Here is a 12,232-nt window from a genome sequence, read left to right on the forward strand (position 1 = left end):
TGTGTGAATGTGAAAGTGAATGAATAGTGGAACTGTAAAGCGCTTTGGGTGCCTAGAAAAGCGCTATATAAATGCAATCCATTATTATTGGCTGTAATGCCAGTAATGCTTTATTAACAAAAGTAAAAAATAATAAACATGACATCTGAGGAATCAGAGGTATCAGTCATGGCATGGAGGCATGGACAAGTGAAGTGTAAGTGAGGTGGTCTGGGCATCAAAGCAAGAACAACAAATGGAAACCTGGAGGTGTCATTCCTAGGCGGTAGAGAGAGACGATGGTTGGCTCAGGCCTATTTGAGGTATAATGCGAGCCCTGCAGATGAACCCCTGTCAGTGTGATGACTCTGTCCACCACCGGGCCTCTGCAGGAGAAAACCTGGTCGAGCATACAGGAAAGGTACTCGGCCTAACTCTCTCTCTTATCTATAGGGAAAAGAGTACAGAGCTGGGGAGCACACAGTTAGGCAGACAACACAACACAGGAAGACTGTAACAATGTATACATGAGAGGTAATGAGGGAAGGAGAAACAGGTGGGGAACACAGCTGAAAGCAATCTAGACAACAACCAGGGGGATGGTTAAACACAATACAGGAGACGTACACAAGATACAAACAAACCACTATCAAAATAAAACAGGAAATAAAACAACTAAACATGGAAACAGCAAGGCAGTGGAACAGTAAAAGACAAAAGAAAACACAGAGACAAGACTGGAGGAACAGAATGGAAACAGCAACTGTTAAGAATAGCAAAGGAAATACTAACCCAAACATAGAACCACAAACCTAAACTGCACGTCTTGAATAATCAGCTAAACGCAAACAAGAGCCACTGGGAAAGTATAATACATAAAACCAAACATATAAACAATGTTACATTTAAAAATAAACAACAGTCAAACATAAATCACATCAAAAACAATGACAAAAACAGGATATTTGAAGATGCTACCTTGAAGTAGGAAGGAGTCATTATTTAAAGCTAGTTTCTAAAACCAAACTTCCTAATTTTTATATCGTGTTTCCATCTTCTCTACTTGTCCTGCCACCACCACTTTTGAGCCTTACACTGCCATTACATTAATAATAGTGGCATCATTAGTATGGAATGTGAGCCTGGGTTTGTGGTGAAACACAGTGTCTGCTGAGCACACACATTTATTTTCATTACAAGTGTGTTTTCTGTTGTTGTAAACAACACAAGTATAAAAAGGATGAATAGTAGTGTCAGCGATGACTTCGAAGGCCCTGGTTCCGGAGGTGAATTTCCCATTGATTTTCTTCACTGAAATTTCATAAAAACATTTATAAATCTATTAATTTTAAGTCTTAAACCGAAACAACAACAACAACAAAAAAAAGATGCAAGGTATGCAAAGACATATTTATTTTTAACAGTAAAGGAACGACACATCCCATCACTAGTTACAAATCCCAGTGTCCACAACAAACAACTTCCAACCTTGTCAAATGTAATCCTTTTCATTGCTGCAATGTTAATATGGTTAATATTAATGTTGTATATTAATAGTTATATGTATTTTGAAATACAGAATACAGTCAGAATAAATTAAATATTCTTTATAATCAGTTAAAACACACAGATTTCTTTTGGCAAGTTTCACTTTGCTGGTTCGTAGTTGTGTATTTAAAGCTCAGAAATTGTCACATCATGAAAAATCTGGTAGGTATTCAGGAAACCTCTGTTTTCATCACAGGAGCTACTGAGAGAAAGATTGTAATCCTTCAAAAAAGAGGAAAAACCACAAAAGCCAGTCGTTCCTCATGGTTGGAAAGCATAGCGTACCTAAATTCATTTAGGTGCATTTTAGGTTCATTGCAACTTTAGTGCATACTTCATTTTTTCTCATGCTTTTAGTAGAAAACCAAAGAATGGCAATTAAAGCACATGGTGTAAACACATCAGACATCCTGCTAAACTGCAGTTTGGGTCAAATTTTTCACCTGGTGGGTTACTACAACCTGTGTTTTATTTTTCTGTGAGGAGTACTAGAAAATTAACCACACACTAAAATACAAGAAGTTCAAGTTCTCCCGTCAAAGAAAAACCAAATTGTTTTTGATTGCACCTTTCACTCGCCCCTTTAAAACCAGATGAATCCATCTTCTCATAAACTGTTTATGAGACCAACAGCTCCATTGCTCCTGGCGGTGGTGTTTATGTCACTGGTAACACGCAGAAAACATTTAGGCCGAAGCCACGGCCTCGTTGGTGAAGAAACACACAGATTAGCTTCATTATGAGTCATGATTGAAGCTCCCAAACTGAGAGAGGTTACACGGGTTATGAAAAAAGCAAGCGCTCCCTGATACAGGTCAAACATTTATGGTGTTTCTGAGAGTCCATGTGTGCTATGTGACGTACGTTCACAGCGGGCGGTCTGGTCTTCATTATCCTGCCTGTGTCCACGCTCATGACAGAAAGCTTGTCTCCACTAAAACGTAACAGATTAATTTTGATTCTAACAGCGTGTGTAACATGCAGAAACACATGTTTGCTTTCCTTTCATTTGTTTCTTCCACACAGGCTTGCTGAATGCCTACTCCTGGAGTCTGTCTTCAATCTGCCACAGAGAGATGAAAATATTATCTCAGAAGTTTTTATTATTTTAAATTTCCAAGGGAGGCAGTGCAGAGTGTGTAGTGCGTACTCTGGCTGTTCTGGTTAAGATGGATTTATTGTTACTGTGAAGCTGCCAGCTCATGCGATCAAGGAAATGTTCTGTCCTTGAAATTTTCACTCTTGGCTGAAAAATAATCAGAATTATTTGATGAAAAAATATCTGAAGTGAAGGCCAGTTTACTACTTGTATAGTAATAATTCATGATTCATGTACATGTTTAGTAATATTGTTTTAAAGGTCACACTTTGATCATAAAGGGCAAAAGTTTTAATAAAGCGTTGACATTAACTCACTATAGAGTTTTGCTTTGACATAAGGTAACTGCATGTGATAGACCAACTCTGATTTTCCGGTTTTAAGTGTTTCTGTCTGTTCCTCTCCCTGTACTGTAGAACTATATAGTCATACAGTATTTGGTCAGACTGATTTGTGGCACCCTCAGCTCATTGCACACTGCCTTGTGTGAATATTTTTGGTTCCCTTGAGTGTGTCTAATGACTATAAGCACATTCCAACTCTAATCATCGCTTCATAAATATGTGTACATGTGAATGTACTTATTCACGACATTCACCTTAAATATTTGGATTTAATTGTGCCTTACTTATGTGTTTGGAAGCAAATGTGATCCTTGTCTTATTGAGGATTTTCCTGTCTAGACATTTTAATTTTTCTGCATATTTTTGCATGAATATGTTGATAGATATGTATCAGTGTGCTCCCCAGTATGTTTTCTTGTAAAAGGCTTTTTGTTTTTTTCTCTAGTCTCCCTTCAAAAACTATTAAAAATTGTTAGAAGCATCTGTGATAGTTTTTACAGCAAGCTTTATGGCAGTCAGGTATATATGTATGGAGAAATGTTCCATACATATGCATTTATGATTGATTGTGTTTGCAGGAGCAACAAAAAAAAAACCCAAATCTGTTTTTTATTGTGCTTAAAAAGGAAAGACAGTGCATACACAAAGACACGAACATGCAAGTGACATCGAGGGAGTCATTCATTCCATCAATGTCATCCATTTTTTTCTGTTAAAGCCATTCTATGCAAACCTGACGATGATCAGATTTATTATTGACGGAGGAGGCTGAAGCTCAGGTGGTAGAGCAGGTCACCTACTAAATGGAAAGTTGGTGGTTCAAACCCTGTCTGCTCCAGACAGGCAAGTTGTGTAAAGCACTTTGAGTGCTCAGAGTAGAAAGTGCTATTTAAGAACCAGTCCATTTACCGTTACGGACCCTAGCAAACACTTAAATGTATAAACCAACTTCAAGATGAAACAAAAGGACTAATTAACTTTTTTGCTTTCATATTTTGCCTGATAATCTGTCAGACTTTGCTAAAGTTTTGAGGACATGAAACTGTGTGCCCTCGTTTGTTAATCACTGTGAGCTAACTGTGAAATTACATTCCAGAGCTCAAAATAACACTGCTTTTATAGCATGAAATTATTTCATGTTCTTTTGAAGATAGTTTGGGACTGACTTCATTGTTTACAGAGCTTTTCTTGTTCTCTTTTTTCTCTTAGAAATTCTGTCCTTGTGAACTATTGAGCACAAATACGGTAACCTAAATGCTTTGTCTTTTGTCCAAACAGGCGGCGGGAGCTATCCGACCTCTTGTTTCCACAGTGATCGCCACCACATCCGAGGGCTACCTAGACCATTCTCTGGAGAGAGCCAAGTACAGAGCCAGCGAGATGCCTCAAGGATTTACATATGATGTCATCTCTCAGGCCTATCAGAGGGTAGGACCTATACTCTGATGTGTCTTTAACAAACAAATGGGCTGTTTGAGGCATCTTGTTTTGGGTCTCTCTGGTTTTATGCAGTTATATGCATGATAAAAAGAAACCTGACATTCTGTATTTAGCTAAGATTTCAGTTTACAAAAAGAAAAAAACGAAATACTTGGCTGTCAAGTCTTGCTGTAAACACAGGTCTGTGTGCGACCATTTCTGTAACACCCACTTCACACATTGATTGGTCAAGTGTGGGAGGTGGAAAAACAAGCTGGATTTGAGCTTTCCTTTTTCTTATAGTTTGTTTTGTAATTCCTTTTGTGTGAAATGGTATAAATACCATTTCAGGACAGACCGTCTGTAACTGTCTGCCTTTTTCACCATATTTGGCTCTTCTCTGTAAAGGCTGGCTCCTCACCCCACTTTCAAAGGTGACTGAGGGTACACATCAGTTTAAATATTGATGTTTAACCACAGTTTATCTCTTTCAGTTTTGGTCTTTGTTTTTCCACCTTGTGCTTCATACACAATAAGAATCTGTTTTTTTGTTAGTTGGATGAAATAATGGATAGAAGCAAAATTAAATAACAATGACAAAAAGGAAAATGGTGCTGAGGGAGATGGAAAACTAAATAAAAAACCTGTCTTTGAAGGTTTTCAGTCAGTCATTGTAGTCTAAGGAGCATGGAAAGAAAAGCGTGTGAACTTCTTTAGGTTTCTTGAACATGTTTCACCTCTCATCCGAGAAGCTTCTTCAGTTGTAAGAGCAATTGGTGGAGACCCAAATTTTAAGCCCCACTCCCATGGGTGTGACTCAGTGGTTCATCTGCATCTAAAGGACAAACGTCACTCTTTCGAGGATGCCAATGTTCACAATTTGGGCAGAGAAGACAGATGGTTTGAAAGAGGAGTGAAAGAAGCCATCTATGTCCACTGTGAACGACCATCTTTGAACAGAGCCGGTGGCTTACGGCACCAACTGTCTGCCATCTATAATCCAGTTTTGAGATCCCTGCCCAGACCCCTTAATGTCCACTAGCATCCTGGGCCTGTTGACCTCAGGAAATCACATGATAGGGTGGGGCTAGACTTCACAATGGGTTCACCCGAAACCTTGATTGTGACGTTCAGACCTTGGCTTGTGTGTGGTAGAGGATCAATAGGGGGTCCATGACCCTCTTGGGGGACACTCCCATAGGGCTTAAAATCTGGCACTCGCCACCAATTGCTCTTAGAACTAAAGAAGCTTCTTGGATGAGAGGTGAGACATCTTCAAGAAATCTAAAGTCCAGACACTTTTCTTTCCAAGCTCCTTAGACTATTTTGCTAAAGATTAATTTTAGCTGTCAGTACAATAGTATTTTTAACCAGAGAAAATATTACTTGATGCCACAGAATTGTCGCAACTTTATAAATAACAATAGAAATTTCCTTAGCCCAACCTCATTGATTTTCCTGTGGGGTTCCCCTACCTTTTAAGATACTTCCTTTTGATTTGCTGCTGCATGCAAATAGAAAGTAGTGGTCCTTCTATGCTCGCAGTCGGAGCTTGTTGCCTGAGATGACTATATTAGGGATATCTGCTCTCATTGACATCATACACAGCTCAGTGTAGAAAAACAGGACATTGGGAACTGCCTGAAGCCTGACCGTTAGGGATTATTTGTATGATGCTGACCTTATTATCCAAAACTTGAATGAAAGAAAAGGCAAAACAAAATAGGTCCCTATTGCCAGTCTTGGCAGCCGGGGATCAGTCCGCCAGGGCCTCCGCTCCTGGCCGCCGCCCAGCACACAATGCACCCGACCCCTATGGCGCCTCCTGCGGGTGGTGGGCCTGCGGGAGGATGGGCCCATGTCTCCTCTTCGGCTGTGCCCGGCCGGGCCCCTTGGACTAAGGCCCGGCCACCAGATGCTCGCCCTCGGGCACCCTCCCCGGGCCTGGCTCCAGGGCGGGGCCCCGGTAACCCTATCCCGGGCAGGGTAAACTGTTCCCTCGATGTTCTCTTCATAAGGGTTGATGAGGTCCGCCCTGAGTTCCTGAAGACTCTGGACGTTGTAGGGCTTTCCTGGTTGACACGCCTCTACAATGTTGCGTGGAGATCAGGGGCAGTACCCCTGGAGTCTGGAGGGTGTGTTTCAACTACAGGGGGCTCACACTCCTCAGCCTCCCTGGGAAAGTCTATGCCAGGGTGCTGGAAAGGAGAGTTCGTCCGCTAGTCGAACCTCGGATACAGGAGGAACAATGCGGTTTTCGTCCTGGTCGCGGAACACTGGACCAGCTCTTTATCCTCTCAAGGATACTTGAGGGTGCATGGGAGTTTGCCCAACCAGTCTACATGTGTTTTGTGGACTTGGAGAAGGCATTCGACCGTGTCCCTCGGGGTGTCCTGTGGGAGGTGTTGCGGGAGTATGGGGTGTCTGGCCCATTGCTACGGGCCATTCGATCCCTATACAACCATTGCAAGAGTTTGGTTTGCATTGCCGGCAATAAGTTGGACTCGTTCCCGGTGGGTGATGGGCTCCGCCAGGGCTGCCCTTTGTCACCGGTTCTGTTCATAATTTTTATGGACAGGATTTCTAGGCGCAGCCAAGTGGCGGAGGGCCTTCACTTCGGTGGCCTCAGAATCTCATCTCTGCTTTTTGCGAATGATGTGGTTCTGTTGGCTTCATCAGGTGAAGGCCTCCAGCTCGCACTGGAACGGTTCGCAGCCGAGTGTGAAGCAGCGGGAATGAGGATCAGCACCTCCAAATCTGAGGCCATGGTTCTCAGCCGGAAAAGGGTGGAGTGCCCACTCCGGGTCGGGGATGAGTTCCTGCCCCAAGTGGAGGAGTTCAAGTATCTTGGGGTCTTGCTGCGGCTGCAGTGATGCAGACGCTGCACCGGTCCGTCATGGTGAAGAGGGAGCTGAGTGTAAAAAGGAAGCTCTCAATTTACCGGTCGATCTACGTCTCTACCCTCACCTGTGGCCACGAGCTGTGGGTAGTGACCGAAAGAACGAGATCGCGGATACAAGCGGCAGAAATGAGCTTCCTCCGAAGGGTGGCTGGCCTCTCCCTTAGAGATAGGGTGAGAAGTTCGCCATCCGGGAGGGGCTCAGAGAGAGCCGCTGCTCCTCCACATCGAAAGGAGCCAGTTGAGGTGGTTCGGGCATCTGACAAGGATGCCTCCTGGGCGCCTCTTGGGTGAGGTGTTCCGGACATGTCCCACCGGGAGGAGGCCCCAGGGCAGACCCAGGACACGCTGGAGAGATTATATCTCTCGGCTGGCCTGGGAACGCCTTGGTGTTCCCCCGGAGAAGCTGGAGGAGGTGGCTGGGGAGAGGGAGGTCTGGGCTTCTCTGCTTAGGCTGCTGCCCCCGCGACCCAGCCTCGGATAAAGATGGATGGATGGATGGAAAATAGGTCCACTTCAAAATCTGCAAAAATTTCTCGCAGGACTTGAAAGGTAATCCAAAATATGCAATTTAAAGTAAATTCATGTTACATTTATATAAATCACACATATCACAGCATGGACGGTCAAGTCCTGCAGGCATGTGTGACTTATTTGTGGTGTCAAATAATTACTAAAAACCATCTGTGAAATCTTCTAAAAGGACAGATTGAGATTTATGCACTAAAACTTACATGACTTGGATGACAAAGGGCTTTATGATTCCCATACATCATAACAGACCCTTATAGTCCTTCATTGTTCAGCTGATATGCCAGAACCTGCAGGGTTTCACTCTGAAGAGCTTGTGGCATGGGTGCTATCACTTTCTCTTGGCCTCATCTGCATCTAGGAAAGAAATGACACACGATTATATTCTGCCACAGTGCAGAAGATTAGTCTGTGGAACAAAAGTGAACCAAGGCTAAGTTGGAAAAATGGTAACATAGGACTGAAATTACATGGAACGTCTAGGTGGATTCAGATTAATAGTCTCGCCTGTATAGGGTGTTTTACTATGTGTACCTGAAAAATGGAAAGAATTATACGCTGACGTAAACTGTAAATGCGTTAATTGTTCTCTGAAAGCAGAGGTTTATTGCTAAAACATAGCGGGCCAACGAAATGTGAAACTTAAGTAGATGAAGTTGACCTTATTTATTTTTCAGACCCTCCCAGTTTGCTATTTCAACCTTTACTTCATTAGATGGTTCTTCCGATAGCCACTTTTTTCAAGGGCACGGCAAACTTTGAGCTAAGACGTTAAGTATGCCTTAAATTGGAGTGCCGTGTGTCTGCAGTTATTTTTACTCCTGGCACATATGGATCTTCAGATTGCTCTGAGAGGCCTGTTGGCTTTGGCCTTCTCAGAAAATGAGCTCACTTTTCTGCAGTATTTTCAAGGCACACTGGAGAAGGAGGAGGTCAAGTAAGATTGTGTCCCCCTTGCCTCCTTTTCAAACTTTTCAAAAGAAGGGAAAGTGTAAGGTATCTGTCAGGTTAGGACTCTAGGACATGCACATGAAAAATCTCTAGAGCTGCTCATTTGTAGCTTGACATCTATTGAAAGCAGAAGAACTCAGGGCTGAAAAGACAAAAGGGAGGACACTTTATCCAGTCCCCAGCAAGAGCCTTTGTACCAGGAGAAAATGCTAAAGGTTAAATTACCACAAAACCAAGAGCATATTGCTGCTGTAATTTCTCTCTGCAGTTCCATGGTCCCAGATATAAAAGACTCCCCTCTCTTTTATAGCTTGATAAAATATTACCCTGCTATAATCTCAGGTAGCCTGAATTTGTCTTTGTAGTAGAGAAGACCTCATCGCCTCAATCCAAACTTGCATGTGATCTTCGGAAACAAAGCCAGCAAAGCACAAATAAAATATTCATTGTTAAAATTAACTCTAATGAGTTTAGGGAGGGAAATGACACAGAGTAACACGGACATAAAAACACAAGAACATTAGTCTAATTGCTCTAATCAGCATAGTTTCCAGAAAGAGACAGCAAAAAAAGCTCATATAAACCCATTGCACTCTACCTGCTCCGACCCAAACAGCAAGCAGACACAGTTAGTGAAGAATTTAGCAGCTAAATATGGAGGTATTTTCCTTGGAGTTGATATTGTTATTCAGTGCTGTTTAATGTTGCTTCGTATCTGCTGGATTTGTTCTTAAGCAACTCTTTGCTATAACCCATAGCCTTTTTTGCCTAATTAAAGCTAAACTTTTTATTTTTTAAACTGAAATAATAAAAACTAAGTAAACAAGTACTGTATTCTTAAGAAAGCTAATTAATATTAAATGTTTGTATAGACAATGACTTTAGTTTTAGTCTTGGTCAATTTGGTCAACACAAGAAAACCATCCTGAGGAGGCTTTAGTGATTATCTTTATTGCAACTGGGACCTTAAATGACTATGAGTCAGTCATTTTTAATGTAATCCATGTTTTCAGACACTTAAATTGTGCCCCTGAAAACTACAGTACATGGACCGAAGTACAGGGGCACACCTTTTAATCTCTGAATTCAGGTCTTTTCAGTCCCATTGCTGCAGATGTATACATTCAGTCACCTAGCCATGCAGTCTGCCTTTACAAACTTTTTGAAAGAATGGGTCAGTCTACAGAGTTCATGAAATCCGAGTGTGTTACTGTAATACATTGTGTAAGTGAAGTGGCAGACCACGTAGAGTTACAGAGTCACTGAGTGCTGAAGCATACAGGGAATAAAAGACTCTGGTGACTAGGGCTGCCACAAACGATTATTTTGATAGTCGACTAGTCACCGATTATTTTTGCGATTAGTCGACTATTCAGATCATGCATCCATTGGATGTAAAACGTACAGCTTATTTCACCAGCATGCATCTGCTCTTAAATAACTATCATTAGCTTACAGCTTTAAGTGTTTAAGGTATGTGCTAACTAAAAATAAAGACAAGATGATAGTTTATTAAATTTTAATGACATTTGTAGTTTGTTTGGTGGAGTTTAATAAACTCAGCCGTCTGCTCCTTGCTATCTAAAATATAACAGGACACCGGAGTATATTCTCGAGCATCTCACACTTCTGATAATCAGTTGTCTGCTTGACATTTATTCAGCTGTGTAAAAACTATAACTTTAATCTCAGCCAACCCGATTAACTCAGGAACAAATAAAATACTAAAAAAAGCCAAACAATATCATTTTTAAGTTATCTAAGTGACTTGTATATCATGTTTAACCTGAGTAGCGAAAGACGGCGGTGGGTTTGAAAACGATTTGCCGGGAGTCCGGTGTTCTCACCGGCTCTAGTGAGCCGTCAACCCCAGCTAGCTATCGAGCTGGTGGGTAACAGACGTCTCCAAAAACGTTGGAGCGCTTTTGAAAATATGTGATGTCTTGATAAACTGAGCAGATATTTGAGGTTTACACAGCTACATTCCCGCCTGAAAATATGTTGAACGTTTATTTTGTGACCCAGAAAGAATAATAAGAGTAACATTAAAGCTAACTAGCTGCCGCCATTGTTGAAAACTGAGCAGGGCCGCGGTATGAATTCTGGGACACAGCTTCTTCTTCTTCTTCGGGGTTTAACGGCAGCTGGCATCCTTGTACATGCAGTGCTGCCATCTTCTGTTTCAGTCCGTCATTACACTCTTAAATCCTACTACTTATTCCTGCGTCTTTGGGATCTTACAAAGCTTCAAACGACGCGTCGACTATTAAATTAGTCGTCAACGATTTTAATAGTCGACGTAATCGTGACTAGTCTACTAATCGTGGCAGCCCTACTGGTGACACTGTAATTGCAGAGATCCTATCCTACACTGGTATTAACATCAGCATAAAACTGTGTGCATGGACCTTCAAGGCATGGGTTTCCATTGTCAAGCAGCTTCTGTAGGCGTGATGTGCAGATGGCTAATACTTTTTTCCATGTAGCGTATCCTCCAACCTAAACTAAAACTCACTCTGAAACATATAAGAGCAAAACTAAAGCTAAAGTCTTTCGAAGCAATGAAAATTAAACTGAAAGAGGCAAAATTTCTCTGGAAACTAAGTTGAATTGCAAGCAAAAATTAAAAAAAACCTAAACTATAAAACTTAAACCAAAAAACTTTTTGAAGTCCTTACACTGCAATGTAAAAAAGATACAGTTGTGAGACATATATTTTTGCCATTCCTTTAACAATTTATTCCACACTTTTTAATCCATCAGTTAAGCAAATGATCAGACCAAAACCTCAGAGCCTGCTAGCCTTTTAACCTTGACAAAATGACCAAAAAAAAGCTCCTTTAAACGCTCTGTACACCACATCTTCAGCACTAAATAAAACACATCACATCTCCCACAACAATGTGGGAAAATGTCTTATGAACCTGATGAAACCAGTGTTGCACATTTTAAATCTTATTTCAGAAAGATAAGAGGGCTACAATTCCAAGAGCGCATTAGCCAAAGAAAACAGCGTCCTGTGAAGCATCCGTTGAAAAATGTGGTGACGGCAGCTTTGTTTTATGAAACCTTTACTGTGTAAACATTGTCACAGTATGGAGAGTGAAATGAAAGGCTCCAGATATGGAAATCTTTTCAGCTGAAAGTCTAACCTGTGTTGCACAAAGCCAACTTATCTGAGGAGCGCCCGGAGGAAAGAAGTACCTTATTAAGCAAGTTGCACATCATACCAGCAGTACATAATAAATTAGATTGTACCTGAAGTCTTTTAGTAATAAAAATGTAAGATAATTCTTAAATACAGGTGCACTAAGTTAACTAAAATCTTTCAAACCAATGAAAAGAGTCAGCGCAAGAAGTAGCTATAAGAACTGTTTTATATTTGGTGCTTCTGCTTAGCGTAGAAATTGTAGAAGTCATCATTTAGTTTACTGGTTTAAGAATTTGGTGCACAATGAACTT

The 12,232-nt window shown here is 41.4% G+C and overlaps 1 protein-coding gene across 2 annotated transcripts in view; it reads left to right on the forward strand.

Moving 5' to 3' along the window:
- crppa (CDP-L-ribitol pyrophosphorylase A) overlaps positions 1-12,232 on the forward strand; it is a 55,009-nt gene that overhangs the window by 3,164 nt on the left and 39,613 nt on the right. For both annotated transcript variants that reach the window (XM_031758565.2, XM_031758566.2), the window contains exon 3: positions 4,249-4,398. In XM_031758565.2, coding sequence (XP_031614425.1) covers positions 4,249-4,398 — 150 coding nt within the window. The remainder of the gene's footprint in view (positions 1-4,248; positions 4,399-12,232) is intronic.

This window comes from Oreochromis aureus, linkage group 11, assembly GCF_013358895.1.
Source record: "Oreochromis aureus strain Israel breed Guangdong linkage group 11, ZZ_aureus, whole genome shotgun sequence".
Taxonomy (NCBI): domain Eukaryota; kingdom Metazoa; phylum Chordata; class Actinopteri; order Cichliformes; family Cichlidae; genus Oreochromis; species Oreochromis aureus.